Genomic DNA, 27957 nt, shown 5'->3' on the forward strand with positions numbered 1-27957 from the left:
TCCATTGTACTTAAGGTCTTATAATGGGTTTTATTGTTAGCCTAGTTTTTTGAAATTGGATAACTCATGACTGTATCTATCTATGTATTTAAGATACTATTCCATAAATAAAATGAGGACTTAAATGCATAGATTTTATAAACATTGCCTTAGGCTACTTTTTTAAAAGTTAGCTTTTATGGCCTTCCTTATACTTGACCATGTCGCATTTAGTTAAGATTACTGGATAATTAACCTAAATGAGCTATTATGCAATAAACACAGCTCCCATTTTTACAAGGAATTATCAGCATCGTGTTTGTAATATAAGAATATACATCTATATTTATTACTCTGTGAATTTTCCCAACATGAACTTTAAAAAAAAATTTAAATGTAAAGGTTCACATCTTTAGTCTCCTCTGTTTTGACTATTCCCAAATGTATGCTAGAAATTCAAGACGAATGAATGTCAGAAAAAAAGTCAGTCTATTTGAATGGATAAAGAAAATGTGGTACATATACACAATGTAATATTACTCAGCCATAAAAAGGAACGAAATTGGGTCATTTGTAGAGACGTGGATGGACCTAGAGACTGTTACACAGAGTGAAGTAAGTCACAAAGAGAAAAAGCAAATAACGTTCATTAACGCATATATGTGGAATCTAGAAAAATGATACAGATGAACCGGTTTGCAAGGCAGAAATAGAGACACAGATGTAGAGAACAAACATATGGACACCAAGGGGGGAAGGGGGGCTTGGGATGAATTGGGAGATTGGGATTGACATATATACACTAATATGTATAAAATAGATAACTAATGAGAACCTGCTGTATAGCACAGGGAACTCCACTTCACTGTACAATAGAAACTAACACAACATTGTAAAACAACTATACCCCAATTAAAAAAAATAATAAAGTCAGTCTGTTAAGTTAGTGTTTGTGGATACTACAAGTCTTCCTATTATTAGCACTTAGAAATTATCAGGCTACTCCGATCTTTTAAATGAATCTAAAGCACCTTCTTTTATTTATTGGACTCTGTCAATACAGAAACGTCTTCCACAAAGCACAATAATCCAGATTATTGAATCAAAATACGCCATTCCGTTCTACATCATTCCAAACAACTTTAATTTTGGAGTTTCCTCCACCAGTGCAAAGCAGATCTGAGAGATGAACAGACAGAGCTAGAGAAAAGGAGGCTGCACGCAGGCAGCAACTGCAGAATCAGCGTGAGAACGTTCAGAGCCCCTGTTCACATCCCCGTCCCCACAAAAGAGCAGAAACCAAAATATGGCCAGCTGCAAGATACGGATTTGAACCAGAGGCCAAGGCTAAGAAAACTATGGGTTAAAAGAAGATGTGGCACATATATACAATGGAATATTACTCAGCCATAAAAAGAAACGAAATTGAGCTATTTGTAATGAGGCGGATAGACCTAGAGTCTGTCATACAGAGTGAAGTAAGTCAGAAAGAGAAAGACAAATACCGTATGCTAACACATATATATGGAATTTAAGAAAAAAAAAATGTCATGAAGAACCTAGGGGTAAGACAGGAATAAAGACTCAGACCTACTAGAGAATGGACTTGAGGATATGGGGAGGGGGAAGGGTAAGCTGTGACAAAGTGAGTGGCATGGACATACATACACTACCAAACGTAAAATAGATAGCTAGTGGGAAGCAGCCACATAGCACAGGGAGATCAGCTCGGTGCTTTGTAACCACCTGGAGGGGTGGGATGGGAGGGTGAGAGGGAGGGAGATGCAAGAGGGAAGAGATATGGGAACATATGTATAACTGATTCACTTTGTTATAAAGCAGAAACTAACACACCATTGTAAAGCAATTATACTCCAATAAAAAAAAAAGCATCCTGAATTCTACATAAGAACTAAGAATTATAAAAAATAAATGGAGATAGTTATTGCTTTAGAACTGACGTTATGCACTGGTTCTCAAAAGTTAGTATGAGTCAGAAGCACCTGGAAGGCTGTGAAGACAGAATGAGCTGGGCCGTCCCCAGGGGTTCTGATTCAGTAGGTCTTGAACTGACTGAGGCCTGACAGCCTGCATTTCTCATTAGCTCCCACAGTGCTCCTGCTGCTGGCACAGGGATCAAGCTTGATAACCACCTGGAGAACACTCCTATAAGGATTTCAGTGGCTAACTCTTTTCCAAGCCTACTTTCTTCGGCAGAGAAATTCTCTACCTATGAAATAAATTCTTTTTTAGTCTTTACTGGGACAAGAAAAGATTCAGTTAAGAATCCCTGAAATGACACATAAACAATCACAGGGAAAAAGCTGAAAAACTTCTGAGCCTCGATCCTCATCAGGGTCTTTCATAATCTCTCCCAGGGCCACACCTACAACAAATTTCTCAAGCTCATTCTCTTAGCTGGAATTCTATAACATTAAACATTTCCCTCACCAATCCTGATATCAAAATCCGGAGCAAAGTGAATAGTACTTTTCCAAATGTTACTTAGTCCCCATTTATTAAAAACTGGGAAAAAAAAAAAAAAAAACCTGTATTAATTGATTAGCTTGAATTGGTTGGCCTTACAAATATAGTACTTATAGGGTATTCATAGTAATTAGAAATCAAATAGCTACTCAGTATATAACATTGGTGTTTTCCTTTTCACCTCAAGCTTATAAACTCTTTTGTTATTTTTTATTGCATAATGGGATATAGATAACTATAGAGTTCCCCGAAAATGTAGAGATTCAATTTAAAGTATGCTTAAATGAAGAGCAACTGGAACTCTGATAAATTTCCCGCAGAAATGCAAAATGGCATAACCACTTAGAAAAAGTCTTCAGTAGATTCTTATAACATTCAATCTGCTCTGACACATCAATTCTATTCCTGGATGTTTATCGCCAAAAACAAAAAGAAAGAAAGAAAGAAACAGTATGTTCACAAAAACACTCGTGTAAGAATGTCTCTAGCAGCCTTGTACAAAATAGGCAAAAACTGAAAACAATGATCATTTGTCCATCAACAGGGGAAGGGATAAACTGTGATATATTCATACAATGCAAATGCTACTCAGCAATGAAAAAGGAATAAACCACTGATACAAGCAACAACATGAATGAATCTCAAAACCATTAGGCTGAGCAAAAGAAGGCAAACACAAAAGAATATACACAGCACAGTATGACTTATATGAGGGCCCAAAGCATACGCAACTAATCCATGCTGAAAGCAATCAGAAAGTGGCGATCAGAAAGTTTGGGGTAGGAAGAATGGATTGGCAGAGAAGAGGCAGGAAGGAGCTTCCTGGAGCAATGAAAGTTTTCCAGTCTTGTTTTACATAGTAGTTACATGGATGTAGAAGACTGTCAAATCTATCCAACTGAACACTTACAATCTCTGCATATGTATTTAAATGTACGTAATTCACATCACAATAAAACAAAATGTTTTAAGCCTAACTATTCGAGGAAAAGAGTGGTTTGCCAAAGCACCCTGAATTTGAAATAAAATACACTTTAGGCAGAATAAACAGTTTGATGTTTAAAAGTCCATTATGGCTGATAAAGAAGCAATGATAGATGAGTGTTTACAGAATTATGATTCTGAGCTAGAAAGAGGGTGATCAAACATTTCAGTTTGCCCTAGACACTCATCCCAGTGCAGACCTGATGTTACAAAACTAATAGTGCCCCCTTCACTATCAAAGGAATCCTAATTTAGATGAAGACCTACAAGGACACTTTAGCTAAAAGGACATTTGATATTATTTAGTACCTTTTCCACTCAACCCACATCTACTTAGCATCTACTATGTAGCCAAACACAATCCCTACTTTCTGGCTACCTTTTCCACTCAACCTTTTCCACTCAACCCACATCTACTTGGCATCTACTATGTAGCCAAACATAATCCCTACTTTCTTGCTACCACTTCACATTGCTTCCCTGTTTCCAAAATTAAAATTTAAATAGCTAGATGGATTTTGTCTAAAGTTAACTTAAAATATACAGCTGAGGACAAACTAAATATAGAAGACAACAGAATTTTTTTTTCTACAGGGAAATATAAATCAAGCTTATGAAAGAAAAATTATAATTTTGAGCTATGCAAAACAAAATGTATAAAGATGTTCATAAATATAAAATAAAGGAAAAATTTACCTGCTGCCCTGTAAAGTATTTTAGGTTCAAAAAATATACAAGGATTTTTATCCTCTATGCATGACAAAAGAAGTCCCTTGGCCTGGAAAGGGCTTCTGGGTATAACCACCTGCAAAAACAGATTTTTTTTTAAGACAAGTTCAGTGAAAATGAATCCCAGTAAACTCACATACAAGGGTTGATATTTAAATAACCAATTGTTACTAATTAAATATAGAAATCTTGTATTTTTAGACTAATTACCATTTGTCATAAAATTCACATATTGTCCAAAATGATCCCATTTGTTCCACAAATATTTATCAGATGCCCACCATATTCTGGTAATTAAGATACTGCTATTCTCTCAAGGAGTTAAACTGGCATATACATAAAAAATAAAAGGAAACCACAAAGAGCACTCATCAAAACAAAAAAGTAAATTTGTCAATATCTTCCTGTATTTACTTATAAAGAAATCTTTTCTACTAATATCCAACTGGTACTTTTCAAAGGCATGCAACTCTCTTCTCCAATTTTAAGATGCCAAAATCTCCTCCTTTCCCATGAAAAATCTGGCCTTCATTTCCTAAGTGGAAAAATAATCCACTGAACTTTATGATCCAGGTAATATAATGTGCAGTTACTGCAAAGCTAAAAGAAAAGTGTGGACGTTGCACATTTCCAGTTGGGGAAAGGGCTCAGGACCTTCTTGAGAATGAGACTGATAATGAGGAAGATGATGGTAATAACAGCAGGTGGCATACGTGTTAACTGTTGATTAATCCACTATGTGGATTAATTCATGTTCATAGCAACCCCATGAAGTAGCAATTATTATTTTCCCCAATTTAGAAATAGAGACTGAGGCTTAAAGAGAGACAAGTAGCCTGCCCAAGGTTACCTCGATTGCGAAAGCAAGGATTCTTGCCTGTTCTGACTGACCAAGCTCTTAATTTCTACACCATTTTGCCTCAAATCACAAACTCTTGTCCAGTTTAATGATTGTTAAATAACTACATAAAGATGTTATTACATAGGAAGAGTTATCATTAAAATAAACCTGAATTTATCACAAAGACTCAAATAAGATTCCTTGAAGCAAACTATATTTGGCTTTCAAAATCATTTTTATACCATTTTATTGAAGAATTTTTATTTAAAAAGTAAAATAACACAAATCTCACTATTTTCCGAAAAGAGACTGTTAAATACATTGCTCATCATAGCACACAATGTCTTTATCTTATGTTCCTATTTTAGTTTTTATTCAGCTGCTTTCTTCATGTATTTATTTTTAGCCTTTTGTACTATATGTATATTCTCATTTGGGATAAAATAAAAGAGAAAGCATGGGGGGAGAGAGGTAGGGGTGAGAGAAAAGAACTGCTCTCAAAAATACTGGGTAACATCATAAACATTAAATGTGAATCAATCTTCAGCTCAAGCACAAAAATAACTGTTGCCTCAAATGTGGTTTTTGTCCCAACCTACCATTTCTAGCTTACATTGAAAAATTATGCAACCCCTACTTAACTACAAAATTTTACAACTTTGATCTGGTAGAAAAAACAATAAAACATAGACATACTTACAAATGACTCACGTTATCAAAAACCAGACATAAAGCTCTGGGTAGAAATATCTATGAGTTTTTATACTGATTCCCTGGAAAGCTCTTCAGAAAATAGAAAAGAAGATAATGTAAAAAATTAGGACATAAAATAAGCAAAAAATATATATTTTTTTAATCAAGAGACCCAAGCTGTTGTGGAAGACCTAAGATTATTGTGGAAGGCTGTAAAAGGCAGATGCTTCAAAATTAATTGCTTGAGCAAGTATTACGTTACCCTGGACTGGAAAACATACCTAGGTAACCAAGTCTTCTGTCGGTCTATTTAAAAGTAAGAAATAGACTGAAAGCAAAATTTTATTCCTGTGACTTTGAGGTAAATATGCACTAAGCAGTAGACTTATTAAAATTACTCCAGAATCAACTGTTAAGTGAGAAAGCCCCATTAGAAAGAAACCAAGCTTTCTGCTCAAATGGAATTTGCAAGTAAGGCCTTTTTGCTGAACAAATCTGTGAAACTTGCCAAAGACTGATAGGAATGTATAACTTGACAAATGTAGGAATGTATAACTTGATTGATAGGAATGTATAACTGTCAGTTTCATTTTTCATGTCTTGGTAATATATGTTATTTTGATAAATAAAGATGATTTCTATCACAAAAAAAAACAAAAAGAAAGAAAGAAGGAGAGCTTTGAAAGAGATGGAAGATAAACTATGTTCTCGGTTTTATTATTTGAAGTCTATGAAATTCACATCGGGGTAACGCCAGTGCTGCTTCAAGGAAAATATTCTATAAACCTGGATGTTGGCTGCTTAATGTAAATGAAATAAAAGCTCTCTTTCTTAAAAACAATTAAGTTCACATAAATTCCAAAAATCCTGATTGCTTTTCTCTAGATAACCATATTAGTTAATATTAATCGAATGAACCAAAACAGAAACATCAAATGGAGAGCAAATAAAGTACATAAGTGAGAATACCTTGATTCCTGGGCAGTGGGCAAAAAAAGCTTCAGGACTCTGGGAATGGTAGAGAGCCCCATGGCCGACACAGCCCCAAGGGGACCGGATGGTGAGGCTTCCACAATTAAAAAGATCCCCAGAGCGATAGCGATACTTGGCGGCTTCATTAACAATCTGAGGGGGAAAGAGAGAAGGAACATGTCACAATGAGTCCCTTTTCCCATCCATTTTCATAAGCCATTTATTTGATCTTTAAATATATGTCCATAACAAAATAGCTCAAAGGTAACAAAAAGTTCCTAAGATAGGGGTTGGGAGAGTGGAGATAATTCTTTAATACTTCACGGACTTCCCTTAGAAAGGCTCGATTATGGTAAAATGCAATCTTCTTACCTGATCAAAAGCAGGGAAAATATAATCTGCAAACTGAATTTCCGCAATGGCGGTAGCACCAGTGACTGCAATTCCAATTCCAAATCCAACAATTCCTTGTTCACACAATGGGGTATTAAAAACTCTATCTTTACCTACAAAAGAAATGAAAGTCATCTTAATGTGACAAAAGGGAGTAATGTAATGCACAATACATCTGAAAATTCACTGAGTTAATAATGGTGAGATAGAAGAAAAAAGCATAGAATATGTGGATGAAACAGAAAAGAAATAGTACAATGGTTGGTTTCAATGCAAACATAGTAATTATATGAACTCTAAATAATCTAAATATCCTAATTAAAAGAAAGATTGTAACACTGGGATACAAGAAACCAAAACCTAACTACTGAAAAAAAAACACTCAAACGATAAAGATAAATGTAAAGAAAAGGAAGGAAAAAACGCACAATGGAAAACCTAACCAAAAGAAGTTGGTGTCACTACGTTAATTGCAGACAAAGTAGACTTTAAGGGAAAAGGCATTACCAGAGATAAAGAGGGAAAATTCATACTGTTAAAGGGTTCAATTCATAAGGAGGATATAATTCCAAATTTATAGTCATCTAATAACACAAGCTCCAAATAAACAGAAAAAATTGACAGAATTAAGAGGATAAATAGATAAAATTCCCAATATAGTAGGAGATTTTCATGTACCAGTCTCACTGACAGAAAAAGCACACCAAAATAAAAAGTTAAGGGCTTCCCTGGTGGCGCAGTGGTTGAGAGTCCGCCTGCCGATGCAGGGGACATGGGTTCGTGCCCCGGTCCGGGAGGATCCCACGTGCCGTGGAGCGGCTGGGCCCGTGAGCCATGGCCGCTAAGCCTGCACATCCGGAGCCTGTGCTCCACAACGGAAGAGGCCACAGCAGTGAGAGGCCCGCGCACCGCAATAAATAAATAAATAAATAAAATAAAAAGTTTAAAACTATTGAACATTTGAACATGATTAACAAACATAACCTAATTGACATACTACACCCGAGAACTAAGAACACAAATTCTTTTCAAGTAAACAGAGAACACTGACACTAACTGACCACAGAGTGGGCTATACATCCAATCAACAACTTCCAAAGGATTAAAATCCTACATAGTATATTCTCAGACCATGGTGGAATTAAGCTAGAAATCAATAGTAAAGTTTTAAAAAAAAATCTGCACCCCCACGTTCACTGCAGCATTATTTACAACAGCCAAGATATGGAGGAAGCAACTTGAGTGTCCATCAATGGATGAATGGATAAAGAAGATGTGATAGATAGATGGATAGATAGAGAGACAGACAGACACACACACACACACACACACACACACATACACACACACACAATGGAATATTACTCAGCCATAACAAAGAATGAAATCTTGCCATTTGCAACAACATGGATGGACCTAAAGGGTATTATGCTAAGTGAAATAAGTCAGACAGAGAAAGACAAATACTGTGTGATTTTACTCATATGTATAATCTGAAAAAAAAAAAAAAAGAAAGAAAGAAAACCAAAACACCAGGCTCATAGGTACAGAGAACAGGTTGCTGGTTGCCAGAAGTGGGTAGGAGGGTTGGGGAATGAGTGAAGGTGGTCAAAAGCTACAAACTTCCAGTTATAAAACAAATAAGTCATGTAATGTACAGCACGGTGGCTATGGTTAATAATACTGTATTGCATAGTTGAAAGTTTCTAAGAGAGTAGATCTTAAAAGTTCTCATCACAAGAAAAAATTTTTTAACTATGTGAGGTGACAGAGGTTGACTAGACTTACGGTGGTGATCATCTCACAAAGTATACAAATACCCACTTATGTTGTACACCTAAAACTAATATGTCAGTTATGCCTCAAAAAAAATTGTTTTAAGCCTTGCATTAGGAAAGAAAACTTTAAATATACGTCTAAATAACCCATGTCTCAGAGAAGAAATTATAATGGAAATTAGAAAGTATCTTGAACTGAATGATAATGAAAAAACTACGTGTCACAACTTATTGAAGTTCCCATTTCAGTAATGGCAGAGTAGCTTTTGTCACACTAGCCCTCCCACATCTAATGATTACAAATCTGGACAGAATATAACAACTACTTAAAGGTGTCAGAGAACCAAAAAGCAGGTCTGAACAGAAGGAGACTTGACCCTTGAAAGAAAGGAAGCACATGCAGGACGGGCCCCACCTTTATCAGGCTTGTTCCCAGTGGGGGACTCCCCAGGCTGACATGAGACAGCTAGAACTCAGACACACAGACTCAGTCCTGTTGACCTGAGGTGTCAGGGAATGGAGTCTGGGGCTGCCAGTGGCTGGAACCTGAGACACTAAGTCCCTCAAAACAGGGCACTCCATGGGGGCACCCCAAAATCTGTGCATGCACTCTGCTCAAACCCTCGGCTGACCCCGTGCCTGCCTCAGATGACAAGAGCTGGGACCCACCGGGCTGATCAGAGATGTCAGCCGTACCCACTGAAGACTTTTAGACACTCTTCCAATGAAAGCGTCTTGATAAACACCTTAGGTTTTCCATTAATCCGCAGGATACGTTATTAGCATACAACTCAATTCTCACTTGAAATTTTATCACCTCTCAACCAGTATCAGTATTTCATGAAAAATTCTCATTTCAGGGAGCTGGATGGACACAAGCAGTGGCCACAGTCTGGCCAGGGGATGAAAAGTATGGGGACCAATCAGGATTCGTGTTTAGTTTGTCATCATGATCTGGGATTACCTTCTGAAATTGTGACCCCCATCCCTCATCAGTTTCCTATCTGACTGCAAGTAGCTTGATAACTGCTGAAGATCTGCACTTCCATTAGACCAAGAACAATTCACTGGTAGAAAATGAACACAGATTCCAGCTGCCACCTGTGGAATCCACATCCCTGAATACCGCAAGCACCGTAACCAGATGAGCAGGGTTCCTATCTATTCCTTGCTACCTCAAGTGCCAGATTCAGATATTTTTCATCTCAGTAAACATAACCCTTTTTGCTGCTAGAGGGCAAAAGTTGAGTCTCTCAGAACTCTTACTCCAAAACAGTTTGAGGAAACTGTTTAACAGCTCTCGCCAACAAGTTTCTAAGCTCTAACAGAAACTGCTTCAACATGAACTAAATAATAAAAGTCTGTTTCTTAAAAAAAAATAAAAAGATGAAAAGCAAGTATAAAATTTTTTAAAATCTGTTTCTATTTTCTCCCAAACAGGTCATGATTGAGGGTAAGAGTACAAATAAAATGCACAATACTGATAACTTCCTTTACTTTAGAATGCAATTAACCTAACATAAAGTTCATACACATAGTATCCCAATGGGTGATTAATACATACAGGGATTACACCATGAGTTAAGACAGATCTGGGTTTAAGTGCTATCACCACAAGTTACTAAACTCCCTATGGCTCAGTTTCATATCTGTAACAGAACAATCATGATACTGAAAAGACAAAAATAATTCATACATGTATTCAAATGTTTACGAAGTACCTAATATTGTCTAGATGCTATTCTAGATGCAGAGGATACAGCAGCAAAGAAAACCAAAAAAAATCCTATCCTCATGGAACTTAGATTCTGGTCAGGGAAAACAGACAATAAAAACAAAATAAATGAGTAAAATACATAGCGTATTAGATGATGACAAGAGCTGCAGAGAACAGTAACACAGGGAGTAAGTGGTCAGGGGAGAGGAAGTGGAACTCCTATGGTTTTAAACAGGGAGATAGGGGAGGCACCACTGAGAGATGACATTTAAAGGAAGAGTTGAAGGAAGTGAGGAAATGTACCGTGAGTACATCCCAGGGCATCAGTGTTCTGGACAGAGGGACCAGCAAGTGCAAAAGTCCTGGGGTATAAATATGTTTAGCACTTCAGAGGAAAGGTATGAAGACCAGAGTGCCTGGTATGGAGTAAGAGAAATAGTGGTAAGAGATGAAGCTAAAGAGTTAAAAGGATGGGCTGGGGCAGTGGCACAGGTCGGACGGGGCCTGGGGTGCGGGGAGGGGGGGCACTGTAAACAGTCTGACTTTGACTGTGAGAATGAGTGAGTCAGTAAGTAGGTGAGTGAGACAGGAAGCCATGGAGCAAAGTCACGCCATCCTCCAAGTTGCATTTCAGCAGGATCCCTCTGGCTGGTATTTGGTGAACAGCCTGTAAATAGGCAAATGTGGACACAGCAAGACTGATGACAGGATGCTGCAATCATCCCAATAAGAGATGATAAGAGCCTCCAGATATAGTCTAAAGATAGCGTCAGAAGGATTTACCAAGGAAAGGGAAAGGGACGTGGAGCATGAGTCAGAGAAACGCTAAAGATGAGTCAGTGGCTTTTGGCTTGAGTAGCCTGAGGAGAGAGTTACCACTGCCCAAGGAAGGGAAAACTAGGAAGCAGCATGTTGGGATGAGAAACCAGGAGCCCAGTTGTGGAGATGTTACATTTGAGATGCCTTCAGACATTAAGGTAAAGCCACTCATTAGACTGTTGGATATATGAGTTGAAAGTCTTCAGCATGAAGATTGCATTAAAAAAACATGTGATTGGATGAGATTCCCAAGTACATTTAAATGGGTACCTAGAGAAAGGAGAGACCCAGTGTTAAAAAGACATGAAAAATAATCAGCAAAGTTGAGAACGAAAAAAAGCCAGAGTTTGGAGGAAAAATAGTAGAACGTGCTGGCCTAGAAGTCAAATGAAGCAAGTGATTCTAAGACCAACCTGTTCCAGTTGAAAGTGAGATGAGGGCTGAGGGTTTTCTAACTGGTGACCCAGACATAACAGTGTCTGCCAAGTGGGAGGGAGGGAGAAAACAAATGCCTAATTCAAGAGGGATGGGAGAAGAGAAATTGGAGACAAGAAATAATGACAATTACTTGGAGAAATTCAGCTGTAAAGGAAAGAAGAGAAAAGGAACAACTAGCTGGAGAGGAATATGGAATCAATAGAGGGATTATTTTAAGATGGAAGAAATAACAGGATATTTGCAGGCTGATAGAAATGATCAATAGAGAGGGGGACACTGATGATTGAGAAGATTAATGAAATGGAGAGAAGGAAGAACGATTGGAACCATGTGTTTGCAAAGGTGACAGAGGCAGGGGTCTGGTATGGAGAGGTGACAAGAACCCTGACGTTCATTCAGAGTGCAGGAGGAAAGCATTTGCGGGCACTGATGCTGGTACACAGAAAGATGCAGTGGAAAGAGCCTGCCAAAGTTCTATGTTCACTGCATCTATCGTCTTAGTAAAATGTGAAACTAGATTATTAGCTAAGAGTAAGGACAGGGGAGGCAGTGTTGAGAAAAGAGTGTATGAAATAGTCATCTGGGAAAATGGAAGAGTGAATGCAACAGGAACATGCAGCAGGAGTGGGCTGTGGAGATCACTAGTCTTGAACGGAAAGTGAGGTCAGTTGGCAAGATGACATGTTTTGTTCCAGCAATATTCAGCCCAGGATTTAGGATTTAGACAGAGATGGATTTAACTGGCATTGGATTTTGCCAAGCAAATCATGGCACGGAATTTAAACTGGGTGTAAAGAGAAGAAAAGTCGTCGGGGGAGTAAGAGTCAGTGACAGGGTGGTGGGATTCGTGGATTTTAAGAATCAATAAGGTCAAAGGACTGTTGGAGTCAAAGCACTAGAGGCAGTGAGCTGGGCAGGTTCAAGGTAGACATCAGAGCTGGGGAGGCTTCCAACTGAGATGATGGTGGGACTGCAGTTACTAAAAGTTCTTCAATGACCAACAGCGTTGACTGGGTCAGAAAAGAATAAATAATACCTGAATTACTTCTTTCTGAATTTAAGACAACTGAGTAAGATTAACATTTCAGATAAACTTATGGTTATTGATAATACAGATAATAATAGGAGATATTCATTTGCAGCAACATGGATGGACCTAGAGATTATCATACTAAGTGAGGTAAGTCAGAAAGAGAAAGACAAATACTGTATGATATCACTTACATGTGGAATCTAAACTAAGACACAAATGAACTTAACTACAAAACAGAAACAGACTCACAGACATAAAGAACAGACTTGTGGTTGCCAAGTGGGGGGAGGGGGAGGGTTAGATTCAGAATTTGGGGTTAGCAGATACAAACTATTATGTAGAGAATGGATAAGCAACAAGGTCCTACTGTATAGCACAGGGAACTATATTCAATATCCTGTAATAAATCATAATGGAAAAGAATATATATATACATGTAACTGAATCACTTTGACCTACACTAGAAACCAACACAACTTTGTAAATCAACTATACTTCAATTTAAAAAATAAAAAAGTTTTAATAATAAAAATAAAAGATATTCATACAAGATGCCACTTTCTTATATTTTGGTAACTCTCCTTAACTTTTGGGCTAATCTCTTTGTGTAACTCCATGATCCCCTGAGTCAATAAAAATATGTAGAATGCACAAGTGTAGATGGCTGATCATTTAAATAGCTGACTCCAACTTCTCATTTGTTGAAGGTTAAGTATAAAGTCATACCACCACTTTCTAGCAGCTTTTCTTTTGTAAAGGGAATGTGATAAGAAGTTTGACACCACTGGCAGTGTACTATCTGTTAAAGACATCATCCGCTAAATGACGCCAAACATCACCAGCAGTTGACTTCTCCGGCCAAAGAATCACAGATGGGCAAACTGAATCCACCAGTGAACCCCGTTCCCTATGACAACATCTAGGCCACAACTGTGGACCAGAAACAGTAAAAAGAGTGCAAAGAAACAACACTTAGGAAAAAGCGGCAGCATGGTTTAAGGTGACAACCAATTACCTCCTGGTAGGTTAAGAAAATTGAAGATCTCAGTATCTTTAATGCCTAGACATTGTTTGGAACGCATAGCTAGTTTTAAATTAGAGTTTTTCTTGTGAATAAAGTGGTCCTGTAAGTTATTAAATCCACCTAGGGTAAAATTAAATTTTTCCCAATAAAAAATTCTGAAAAGGCAGCTCTAAAACTGGCCATCTCTATCTAAGGAACTAGGATTTCCTTAGGACACAAATCTGAATAGGTCAGAACATCCTTCCAGAAAAAAGATCAACTCCATCAGAGAAAGCCCTCAAGTCCCAGATTCCTTGAGCAGAAAGATAAACAAGGACATAAACGTTTGTGACTAAGACACAAAACATGGGACATAAATGTCATTATAGACACAATTTTAACAGGGCAGGTAATATATCCCAGTAATTTTAGTCACACACTTTCTGGAATATGTTGTGATATAAAGTTTGCTGGTGAAGAATTTAATAAAGATGAAAAGCATTTGTTTGAGGGTCAAATAAAGCAAAAATACAAAGTTAATCCAGATCACTTCTATTCTTAAAATAAGAGGTAGAAAAGAACAGAACATCGCATTCATTAGATAAACAGGCCAGATAGACATTTAGAAGATAAATATGCAAATAAATGTTTCTAAACATACTAGGTAAGACGAGCATACAAGTTATGTTCCAAACTGAAATATGTCTGGGAGTATTGGGATACCAAAAATAATTAACAGATGTTAGCTGATCAACAGGCCTAAACTGAGCAGTCCCAGGAAAACAGGATTGTCCTCAGTAAACCAAGACTTATTATTGGAGGTAAGGAATATTAATACTTAGGTGGAAAGTATATAAAGTGTATAAAGTAAAAGGGGAAATATAAACCACCTTGGCCATAACTAATCTGCCATATACTAGCATACTAAATTTGGCTACTCATGACCCATAACTAGAAAAACGAAAAAGTGAGTTGAATAGGCACTCCTACCATCAAGGTAGCGGTCATGGTCTACTGCCTGGGGTGGGCACTGATGCATGCAGCCCAGCTCCCCGGTCCATGAAGAACTTGCAGCCCCAGTTGCTGAGAGTGCCCTCAGCCTCGACTACACTGACCTCCAAGCTCGAGGTCATGCTTGGGGGCCAACATCCAATGATTAGTCAGCGTGAGAGTATAAAGGCCTGGTCATTTCAGCCCACCTACGGACAACTCAAAAGGGTCATTATGACTGCAGACATCCCACAGGTTGGCCAAGGCCATCCTTGGACCTGCATCACTCTGGACAGTCTGATTAATTAATCCTGTAAATTAACAGTAAAATGGGAATATAGATGATTAATAATCAGCCCCTATCTTCTGATTAACCCTGCTTTCCTGGAAAGCAGCACTATATTTATGGTTCCAGAAGATGCCAGTTCCAAGGCCTCCAGATTGAGTAAGTTTACCTCTGCTTACAATGATCTTACAGTAACATTCTCCAAACTGTAGCCTCCAGGCAACAATAGCTAGAAAGTGCTGTTTGTGAGTTTTGTTCTATAGATTCTACATTTATTATTCTGAATACTCCTAGGAAAGAGATCTGGGTTATTAAAATAGATAAGACAGAAAAATTAAAGAGGATAAAAATCAACCAGGAGCAAATGTGCTTAGTAAATGTTTATTGAATGAATGGATAGATGAAATGCAGAAGGTCCCACTGTAACCAATGAGCCTACAACTCTAGGTGCAGAACCAACAATGTCCAGATCCAGCAAAGCCCAAATCAGCTCCGAGGATTCAATGACCGGATTAGAATTTGTGAGCTCCTCTACTGAGAGTACAGATTATTATCTCACTCATCTTTGAACACTCAATAGTACCTAGCACAATGTCTTGAATTTAGTGGTCATTCAATAGTTTTACCTGAATGAACAGGCTTAAAAGGCCCATCAAGCTTGGGCTGAAAAGGCACTTAGTCTATGACAGTCAGGATGTAGTAATGTCCCACCAAGTGCTCAAAACATATAGATATGACAGCAAGGCAGATAGTAGTTTACTTGAAAATGTAGTAATACATACATGACATTTTTCATTTAAAGAATGGGAAAATGTGACAGTGAAGAGAGACCACAGACTCACCCAGGCATAAAGAGGAGAATTATCTTCAATCATCTCTAGTGCCTTAAATAGTCCTTGACATACAACATTTTAAAAATATCTGTTCAACAGATGAATGAATGAAAAAAACAAATGACCAAAATAACATTAAAATAAGAAATGATAGCCAAAATCAGGGGAAATTATAAAATCATCTAATAGAAACTGAAATAGGAAACATCTGGTTGGGGTTAGCCACTATAATTATGATACAATAATGTTCAATATCATAGACCAGGACTTCTCAAACCAAGTATTAGATAGACAACTTTTAAAGGAAAAATATACTCTGCATTCCTAATGTCAACTTAAATCAATTTTAATATATTTTAATTTATACAAAATTAAACTCAGCATTTATTACCCTGATAAGAAGATAAAGGCAAAGCAAACTTTTAAATACAAAAAAAAATACTGCATAACCAATTCAACTCAAGTTAACAGCAAAAATGGAGTATCACAAATAATGGTTGTCTGCTGTAGCAACATAGCTTCAGACAGGATTCTATCTATAATCTTTCTGATTTTTTTTTTTACTTAATCATTCTAATGAAAAAAAAATGCCTTTTCACTTAAATTCACTGCACAAAATAGTATACGTAACCTCATGGCTTTCTTTGACAATTGAGGATAATCAGACCTCATACTAAAAAAAATACCCACGGCATTCCTTGAATGCTAATTTTAAGGAAGTTACTTCCAGATAAAGTTGATATCACCACCATGTTGAAATCCTCATTAAATGCGTATCTATTCAATTATCGCTGGAATCAGGTATAGAAAATTCTTCAGTGTGTACTTACGGATATACTGACTATTAATGAATGGTTGAAAGTTAAATGGAATCTATTAAATTCATCTGTCTGTAACTTGAACATGTTATTGCTATAATGCTGGTTCCTCTGGGTATGGCATGCAGGGATGCTATTAGAACAGTTTGTTATCTGAAGTTCAGTGAATGCTTCATAGACTTCAGACACTGTGAAGTAGCTGGCCTTCACACAGCACAAACACCAATTTATCACATGGCAATATTTGATTACATGGCAAGTGATCCAGATGATATGCTTATATTATTTTTTTAAGATTATCACTGATACTAAAACCCTCAAATATTAAATCTCACTGAAAATGTGAAAACTCCCAGAATAGTTAGCTCACACAAGTTAGAGAAAAAATATCCTAGGAAGGGACTTCCCTGGTGGTCCAGTGGTAAAGAATCTACCTTACAGTGCAGGGGACGCGGGTTCGATCCCTGGTCAGGGAACTAAGATCCCACATGCTGTGGGGCGGCTGGGCCCGTGTGCCACGACTACTGAGTTTGCACGCCTCAACTAGAGCCCGCCTGCCGCAAACTACATGCTCTGGAACCCACGCACCACAACTGCAGAGGCCATGTGCCCTGGAGCCAGTGCACCACAACTAGAGAAAGAAAACCCACATGCTGCAACTAGAGAGAAGCCCGCACACCACGACGAAGAGCCTGCGTGCCTCAGCGAAGATCCCCCATGTGCCGCAACTAAGACCCGATGCAGCCAAAAATAAAAATAAAATAGATAAATAAATAATTTTAAACTCTTAAAAAAAAATCTTAGGAAAATATCAAATAAAATAATTCCACTGTTCAATTTTAGAAGAAAAATTCTACTTAGGAATACATTGAAAAAAACAATGGTTTTAAAAATAAATTACCCAAGGAGAGTACAGCAATTGTTTAAAAGCACTATCATTAGAAAACAACTTATCATGGGGTAAATTAATCTTTAATTTAGAAATCTTCATTTAAATGGAAGGGCATATCGGAACACTCCTATTATCTACTGGAAGAAAAAAGTTCAAAGTTATACCTATAAGGGATTCCACAGGGGGAAAATATGTTCTTTAAATCAAAAGGGAAAACTAGGTAGAGAATCTGTGAAATAACTTAAGGATCATGTAACAATTATGGTTGGGTATGAAAGGACAGCAAGCAGAAAAACAAATTACAGAAGCACAAAATCCTAGTACTACTGAAGATCTTCCCACCAGCCCCACATCTTCAAATAAGGAAACTGAGCTTTGATTTGAGTGTGGCCTTGTTTCCTTTATCAAGACTTGCTCCATTCTATTGGAGAAGTTTCTTTCCTAAATTGGCTACTGCAAACTACTCAACTCATCAATGCTATAATATATCTAATTACACCTTATCTGGCAACACAGTCACGGATGCAAAATAATTCTGAACATTTAATCTGAATGTAAAAATTCTTTATGAACAGTGTCCTGAAATTCCCTCAGATATTTCTCCAAAAACTAAAGCAAATAAGATGTTGGTTTAAGAATTCACAGTATATAATCTACTTACCAACAACGAAGTAAAATTAGAAGCATCTTTAAAACAGTGATTTTAAAAATGGTCAAGAAAACACTTGAGAATTTCCTTAAAAGAACTTTTAAAAGAGGAGCTTCAGGGACTTCCCTGGCAGTCCAGTGGTTAAGACTTAGCCTTCCAATGCAGGGGGTGAGGGTTCGATCCCTGGTCGGGGAGGTAAGATCCCACATGCCTCTCCGCCAAAAAAACAAAACATAAAACAGAAGCAATATTGTAACTAATTCAATAAAGACTTTAAAAATGGTTCACATCAAAAAAAAATCTTAAAAAAAAAAGAAGTGCTTCAAACTTTGATTCAATAATTAATCCCACTGCAGTACAGTACTATTACTCTGCATAAATGCATACATGTTTCTATCCTGAAAAGGCAGTAGAAAATCTCCAAGCTTGTGCATAAAACTAAGATGTTACTAATAGTAAAGTGTCAAGTAGTCTTTACATCATCCATCTTATAGGAAAAGGGGTGCAGAGAAAGGGAAGCTATGAGATATAAGGGAAATTTCAAGTAAAGTCCTCACATCAGTTCAGATTCAACCGAGTATCTCCAAATGACTATCTCAACTTCACAGTTCACATGATCATAATTATGATAGAGTTATTCAAAAAAATTCAATATTTCCTGCTTGCTACACTCTTAGAAGTTGGGCATAAATTTTAAAGAGTTTTTTTTACTTTTAATGAATTATAAAGAAATCTTAAAGGGTGAAATAAAATTATTTGGGGACTTAGAAGTTGGATCTTCTTTTGTTTGCCAAGAAATGCAATTACTCTTAGCAATTATCAGATTGAAGGTTACTAAAAATATGAAACATTGGAATGAGATGTTAAGATAAACCATAATGGAAAAGAATATTTTAAAAAAGAATATGTATATATATATGTGTGTGTGTGTGTAACAATCACTTTGCTGTACAGCAGTAATTAACACAACATTGTAAATCAACTATACTTCAATTAAAAAAAAATTTTTAAAGATGAATGATGTGCTCAAATTGTTGCAACTTAGATAAGATCTTTAACAAATGAGTTGTATCCTAAGATGTAGGATAAACTGAGGATATATTAAGAGAGTGAGATATCTCAAGTATACCTTTCTTTTTTTTTTTCTTAACATCTTTGTTGGCGTATAATTGCTTTACAATGGTGTGTTAGTTTCTGCTGTATAACAAAATGAATCAGCTATACGTATACATAAATCCCCGTATCTCCTCCCTCTTGCACCTCCCTGCCACCCTCCCTTTCTCACCCCTCTAAGCTTATTAGATGGATGTAGCAAGAAATAATATCAAGCCCTGCATCCTTTTGACACCATCAGAGCTTTAACTCTGACCCAGTGAAAAATATTGTTTGATATAATTTTTTTTACCCAGTGGAATAAATATTTACCCAATATGTACCTGACCATATACAAGGCACTGTAGTTGGATGCTACAAATGACAGAGATAATATACCATTTAAACAATGTTACACTTTTAAATATTCAAACAACTTACAATGTAATAAGGAGATAAGTCAAATATAAATAACTATGATACAAGAAAGCGATGTAAAAATAAAATGCTATTAGAGGAGGGGGAAGGAGAGATTCTTTCAGGCTTGGAGGAATCACGCAAAGTTTCATGAAGGAGAACACACTGGAACTGGACCCTGAAAAAATGGGCAGAATTTCAATAGGCACACATAGAAGAAGGAATAGTGTGACCAAAGGCACAGAGGCAAGAAATAAAGTGCAAATTCAGAGTTGGGAAGTGAATCAAGGCAGCTGAAGTACAAATGGATTAGAAAGAGTAGTGGGAGATAAAGATGGGAAGTCTGGGGTATATACACTAGTTAGCATGATGGTTAAAACTGTGGACTCCAAGTCAGAACTCATGGGTTCAGATGTGGTCCCACCACTTTTGATCTGTATGATCTTGGATTGGGCTTCAGTTTCTTCATTCATAAAATTAGGATAAAAATAACTAATCTGGACTTCCCTGGTGGCGCAGTGGTGAAGAATCCACCTGTCAATGCAGGGGACCCGGGTTCGACCCCTGGTCCAGGAAGATCCCACATGCCACAAAGCAACTAAGCCCGTGCACCACAACTACTGAGCCTGCAAGCCACAACTACTGAGCCTGCATGCCACAACTACTGAAGCCCACGTATCCTAGAGACCACACGCAGCAACTACTGAACCCATGCGCTGCAACTCCTGAAGCCCGTGTGCTCTAGGGCCCACATGCCGCAACTACTGAGCCCATGTGCTGCAACTACTGAAGCCCGCACGCCTAGAACCCATGCTCTGCAACAGGAGAAGCCACCAAAATGAGAAGCCCACGCACCGCAATGAAGAGTAGCGCCTGCTCACCACAACTAGAGAAAGCCCGCAGACAACAACGAAGACCCAACGCAGCCAAAAGAGCAAATAAAATTATTTTAAAACATAATAATAATGAACCTGCCTACCAACCAGGATCAAGTAAGATAAGGCATATATAAGTGCTTTGCAAATCATAAGGTATTATAAGAATGTAAAGTATTATCAGGATAGTGGTAATGAAAATAAAATGAAGAAAGGGTTTGAGCGACACTACAGAATCAAAGGGATTTAAGTGTTGTTAGTTGAGAAGCCCTGAGGATTGGCACTGAGAGGTACTGGGGCCCATAAGCAGTCTTCAAGACCCCCGACCATCTGGAGGAGCCCACTCAGCGCAGCAGCCCAGCTAGCAGATGTCAAGGGCAGGTTGAGTCACTCCACAACGAGTACTCTCTCCACCCGGGGTGAAGGCTGGCGGGGGACAGGGAAGCAAGGTCAGTCATGGCGGCAGGGTCGTGACAAGCAATTCTCAACAATGAACCAAAATCTTGTTCCATTAGTAGGACCACGGACGGGCACAGCCGGAGGCTGGCACACACCTTCATCCAAAGATTGAGGTTTACCACTGGGTGGAGGAGGGCTACACATGCCCAGCCACTGCTAACCTTCCGCCAGAGACAGCCCAGGAGTACAGATGGTCCCTAGGCCTGTCGTGGTGATCGTTGCATAACGCACGCAAATGTCAACTCGCTATGTAGTACAACTGAAACTAACGTAATATTGTATTATATCAACTACATTTCAATTAAAAAATAACAGCAACAACACAAAAGGTATCCCAGGAGTGAGAATGAAGGGTTGACAATCAAGGGCAACTCCTGGATTGAGGAACAAATGCTCTACGGCTGCAGCTGTGTATGTGCAGAGGCCTGGAGATGGTGCAGGGCAGGGACTGAGCCCGAGAGGCCCACAGCCTTCCAACGCACTGCTTGGGCACGAGGGCCAGCTGATTCTAACACATTGCAGTGCTATTTAAGCAGACCTCCACTTGGAAGCCGTGGCCCCACGCCACCCCACGGGCGGGATGTGAGCAAACCGATGTCTGGTCCTGAACTATGTGCTGTTCACCAGGCATCTGAGTAAGACCCTTACACACAATGATCCACAAAGGTAACCGTATGACCCTGGCAGAACGGGACCAACTCAGCACCGCAGGGCCCCGGGCACCTGCAGGAATCGCCCAGCACTGACTCTGATGGGGGCTACGGGCCCACAGGAGACCAAGTATAACTAGTAATATATCAACCACTGGTATTTTAACACTTGTGCGTAAGCTGAAATTTTGTTTCTGAGCATTATCAATGAGAGTTAAGGAGGCAGAATTCCCACTTACAAAATCACCTTGTCTTATACAAAACTGAATTTAGACAAATGTAATCTGAATGCTTGGGTTTTAGGGGATATGTACTATACAACTATCCAAGCTTAAGTAAGACTGTCCTTTAAGTGACACTTGGAAAGAAAAACACAAAAACTCATTCCAGTCAAACTGATGTTGTACTACGTCTCAAAAGAAGAACCACAGTTTCATCACGTAAGAAAGAAGATGACCTATTTGGTTCTACCTTTTATTATAATCAAATCGACACATTTACTGACGAAACTATACACATTTATTAAGTGAAGCTACTTAAAATTTATTGAGAGTCTAGAGTGTTATTTAGAGAAATACACACTAAAAAGTGTATTAATTTTTTCAAATAAACATACACATAGACGATGCTGGAATAAACAGATTCCAATAAATGAATACAATAAGTATTTCGGAAGAAACCTGTGATGACTTCACTGTGCTTGAATACAACCAAAGCTGTTTTTCCAGATCATCCAAAGAAATATTTTCATCATCTTTGTGGTACCAGCTGGAATTTCAGGGCAAGCCATCTAAAAAAAATTTTTTTAATCTTCTTTCATTTATATGGAAATGAGATGTTTCCTAAAACATATCCGTACCCAGCACCTACGTCAACACCAGAGCTCAAAGCACACAAGTTCCTCCAGCTGATTCCTGCCTAGAAGGGCACACAGCACGCGACATCATCCATGTGCGTCATTCACCGAGGAGGACGATACCGAGCTTTCAATTTCAATTAACCTGCCTTGCTTTATAAATAGCCTAAAGGTCCCTATCTAAATAGGCTGGTGCCCTTTTCTCAGAAGCAAAGGGAACAGCATGACAAAGAAGCACAAAAAAATAAATGAACTTTCCCCTTTGTAAATAGGAGAAAGTCGACATTAAACCAATTCTAAGTCCGAACTGAAGAGCTATTAATAGAATAAAGCTCAAGAGAATGAAGGACCAGTTTTAACCAGAAAATAAACAACATTCACAAACTCTATCCGCTCTTTTTAAAGTATCCATGAGTCACAGGGCTAGAGAAATAATTCAAGGTCCACATACACGCAGAGCTAAACACAGATACCATAATTACAATCCTTAATACGGCCCCCAAAATAATACAGTTTAAAAGCCCCAGATGATTGACGTTCAGCCAAAAAGAAGTTAGTTTTGAAGATTCAATGATATCATTCTCTTCTAAATCTGCAACGTTTAATAGTTTTGATAACCCATCGCGTTATCACTTCTTTTGCTAGCTCTAGATATTTCTTCCTCTAAAATCAATGATTATGAACAAAACCCGCATATCACTCCTACAGTCTAAGTACTTGTGTACAGCACTTTTCTAGTTCATACTTCAACGATAATAAAGCAGAATCAGTAAACATCAATGGACTTTATCAAAAAGTAGAAAATAACTGGTATAGATCATTAAGCAGCGTAGTGAGCCCATGAATCCATCTAATAACCACGGTGCGGGAAAACACAGAGGCTCCCCATATTAATCTCAGGTAAGACAGACATTCATGTATATGTGCCACACATATACGTACACACGTGTCATCTGGCAATACTTTATAAGCTTGCCACAGTGAGATCCCACATGCAATCAGAGTAGCGGCCGGCTCCCTGAAATATCTAGGACACAATCAAAAACGAAGACTTAAGTTAAATAAAAAAGATTTCTGATTGAAAAGAGGTCCGACGAAGTTGACAGACGATCCTTAAAGAGGTTCCCTAAGCCCTCACTCACAGCAGCTTTAAAAAAGAATCCCATCAGAAGTCTTTCCTGATATGTAATACTCTTGCTGTGGCAGTTAAGGGAATCATCCCTTTATCTGCACTAAGACAACCGGCTGCCCACTCCTCCAGTCATTCGACCAATTTCCATGCTTGGCATTATTCTGGGCCTCGTGGGAGATAGGAAGATGAATTGTAAATATAAGTAAAACATGGGACAAAGTAACTCAAAGTATATGAGTTACCGATGCGGTGCTAGATGGAAACAGACAGAGAAATTACTTCTAGGTGGTAAAGGCTGAGCAAGAAGCATTGTGGGGGATGGCACAGGTCAGATGGGAAGCAGAGGAGGAGCTTCTGAGGGGCAGAAACAGCATCACATAGGCAGAGAGGCAGTTGGGAGCAGTGTGGGACGCAGCCAATAGTATTGGGGGAAAAACTAAAGTTGAGAAGAAAATTCAAAGCCAGACCATTTATGATCTTAAACACAAGCTAAGGAAACTGGATTTTACCATTCAACACGGGGAAGATTTTAAGCAAGAAAGTATTGTGATCAGAGCTGTATTCTGGAAAAGCTAATCTCACAGATGTATATAACACGAACTCGAGGAGGGAAGAGAGTTAGAACAGACTCGTGACAAAGATTATAATCACTCAGATCAGAAGTAAGGAGGGCATATAAAAAAGAAGGAAATCATGCCATCTGCAGCAGCATGGATGGATCTAGAGATTATCATACTAAGTGAAGTAAGTCAGACAGAGAAAGACAAATACCATATATCACTTACATGTGGAATCTAAAATATGACACAAATGAACTTATCTACAAAACAGAAACAGACTCACAGACATAGCGAACAGATTTATGATTGCCAAGGGGGAGGGATGGATTGGGAGTTTGGGATGAGCAGATGCAAACTTTTATATAGAGAATGGATAAACAATGAGGCCCTACTGTAGAGCACAGGGAACTACATTCAGTATCCTGTGATAAACCATAATGGAAAAGAATATTAAAAAGAATGTGTATTTTTATATAACTGAATCACCTTGTTGTACGCCAGAAACTAACACATGATAAGTCAACTATGCTTCAATTTAAAATTTTTGTTTTAAAAGAGTAATAAGGAGGGAGTGAACTCTGCCAATCACAGTAGAAACAGTAGTGAGAGAAACCCCAAGATAGAACCATCAGAACTCCATAGCTCTGAAGTTTTCAATCTGGCTTCTTTTGAGAACCCACAGCAGGATCCAAGAGGCAGCTTGAAAGTCACCGAACTTAATGAAATGAAAGGGAAACAGCTGCTCCCTGATTTAAAACCAATGTGCACACATTCAGAAGGATGAGTTTCACCTGAAATAAACCGGATTAATACTTTGTAAATGGCAGATCAATTTTTAAACAAAAGGTCAGGGGAAAGCCAGGAAGTATCACCATGTGTAACACGATGAAGCCTTTAGTTTGGTCCAAACCAGCTGGCCAGCTAAAACGAGCAACGGGACAGAGTACAATCCGATGTCTCAGAATTAAGGAAATCTATATTCTACACGCTCTTACCGGATAATCATACCTCCTCTAAGCTTTAGTCATCTAAGCTATTTCTTACCTCACTTTTCCATGAAAATCGCTTTTATTTTTTTAGGTCACAAGTCACCGATGGCCTTCTAGGTGCATACCCAATGGAAACTTTGCAGTCAATATTTCAATATTTAACCCCTGACAATTGCTCTAAATCCTTTACTCTCCATCTGCCTCTACCTGCAAAGAACCACAAGTCCTATCAACTGTCCCTGATTAATTCTTCACTGACCCCTTCCTGACTCCATCTCTCCTCCACTGCCACGGCTTAGACTCTCATTACCTCTCAGATAGACGCCGTGGTTCTCAAACTGTGGTCCTCGGACCAGCAGCAGCAGCAGCAGGAAACTTACTGAAGTGAAATTGCTTGGGCCCCACCTGAGAACTACTGAATCAGAAACTCTGGGGACAGCACCGGGTAACCTGTGATGGGGCAAGCCTTCCAGGTGACTCTGATGTGTACTAAAATTTAAGACCCTCTGTAATCAACAATCATCTCATTCCTGGTCTCCCTGCCCTTAGTCTCCCAGCTCCCCAAGGCTGTGGCCACAGTTAGGTCCTAAATGACCAATTTGATTATGTCATTTACCGGCTTCTACAACAGGATTCAAAACATGTGAACCCTTTTTAAACAAAACATAGACTTCAAATATTAACTTAAATTTGCATTCTAATGTTAGTTGAATTTGTATACACATGGAAGTTTCATAAAACGCAATATCCCTTCTACTTCTCAAGCATAGATATTAGAATAATTTCTTTCACAGAGAACCCAAAACCAGTACATTCAACAACATTAATTTGAAATCAAATTTTCCTGAAGCTTTATCACAATGTCAGCTTTCTTCACAGGAAGATGAGGTCTCAGGCCTGGTTCTTCAAGGTTCTGGAACCTTGAAGAAGTGACTTAACCTCTCCGGGCCTCAGTGTCTACATCTGCAAAATGGGATAATAGCAGAACGAATTTCACAGAATTGTGAGGACTAAGTGAACTAATATATGTAAAGTTCCTAGAACAGGGTTAGGCACATAGAAAACATGGTTAAGAGTTTGTAAGCTACTGTTATCACCATCATCATTATCATTACTAATAATATTAAACTTACGGAGCAAATACCTGTATGTATAGGCATAGTACTGACCACAAGTTATTCCCCAATATTCATTCTCTCTTTCTTCTACAGTAACAGAACCCCGGAGTTTTAGCCAAGCACATATCCACACACTTTAAAGACTACACTTCCCAGCCTCCCTACATCTAGCTGGTCAACATCTACCCTCTCCATGCATCATTAACCTCCAGGATTCTGCCAGGTGGTGAAGGGATGCTGGAGATCTGAGGGCTTCTTTAAAAGACTTTCAACCAATTCTCCTTATTCTGGAGCACCACCTCCCTTCACTCCTATTCCCAGAGGTGTTGGTGTTGCCAATTCCCGAGCCTTTGCGTAACTCTGTGACGTAAGTGAGGCTGGTTCTTAGCTGCCCCGCTGCCCATTCCAGATTCTGTTTTTCCAAACTTATTACACCCTTGACCTTCCAGCTTCCAACATTTTGTTCATGTTGTCGTCTCCAATCCCATTCTCCCCATCCTTACGGATTTAGGCCTTTACAAAAGAAGATCCATAGACCTTTCAGTGGGAGTTCGAAAGGAAACAAATATCGCTATCTGCGTCCAATTGTCTCTTTTCCCAGAGGTCTTAGCCACCATTTTCCACCAAAATTCTCAGCACACAGTTTCATTCACCCTGTCGTTTACATTCTGGACTAAATAGAAGAAAGTTGCTGGGCACGGCTTCCATCATTTCACATTTTTATTTCACTCTTAAACTGTTACTTTACTCCCCATGGGATGATGCTTTGGTCTACCACGTGTACTGGATGTTCTTAAAGGTAGGAACTATATGTTAAAATTTTTACTATCTTCTAGAACAGTAGTTCTCAAACTCGACTGCACATTTGAATCACCTGGGGACCTTTGAAAACTCCAACACCCCGGCCACACCCCAGACCAGTAACCCAGAATCTCTGGGGTGAAACGGAAGCATCAGTATTGTAACCTACAGGCACGGCTGAGCAGCAGTGCGGGGCAGTGAATAGTGTTGGTGTCTGGAGACCTATGTCAGACACTTACCCCACATACGTACACACACAACTGAAAGGCACCGGCCCTCCTATGGTGGCGTCTTCAACAAACTCTGGGGCCTAATACATTGGTCTCTGAACCCAGGAAAATAACCTGAGTAATCTGAGGAAATACTAAAGAAATGCCTCAGCCTAAGACAAAGTTGGGGGATGTTTTTTCTACTTGTCGGATGACACATTAATATTAACCATCTGCTTCCTGTGTCCATTAGTCAATGTGGCAATGGTAACAGTCAATGCCAGCCTTTCTCCACTGACTGTGATTCAGCCCATCACTGCCTCCCTTATTCGTTACTTGCGAACGGCTGGCCTAGCAATCGCACCACATGCTTGAACTGACCCGGGGCTATTTTGAGTGGCAACCTTCCCTTTCTGCAGAAATCATAAAACTGACCCAAAGAAACTGATGAAGTTGCCAGGCAAC

General features: G+C 38.6%; 1 protein-coding gene across 1 annotated transcript in view; it reads right to left on the reverse strand.

The window, feature by feature from the left end:
- Positions 1-27957, reverse strand: part of LOC113612201 (2-oxoisovalerate dehydrogenase subunit beta, mitochondrial-like) — a 73483-nt gene that overhangs the window by 19059 nt on the left and 26467 nt on the right. Inside the window, exons 4-7 of the mRNA XM_027091875.1 lie at positions 7058-7191; positions 6683-6838; positions 4147-4255; positions 3844-3851 (exon numbers count right to left, since the gene is read on the reverse strand). Of these exons, the coding sequence (XP_026947676.1) occupies positions 3844-3851; positions 4147-4255; positions 6683-6838; positions 7058-7191 (407 nt within the window). The remainder of the gene's footprint in view (positions 1-3843; positions 3852-4146; positions 4256-6682; positions 6839-7057; positions 7192-27957) is intronic.

This window comes from Aethalodelphis obliquidens, unplaced genomic scaffold (assembly GCF_003676395.1).
Source record: "Aethalodelphis obliquidens isolate GAN/ISIS:26980383/991018 unplaced genomic scaffold, ASM367639v1 scaffold3, whole genome shotgun sequence".
In the NCBI taxonomy this organism is placed as follows: domain Eukaryota; kingdom Metazoa; phylum Chordata; class Mammalia; order Artiodactyla; family Delphinidae; genus Aethalodelphis; species Aethalodelphis obliquidens.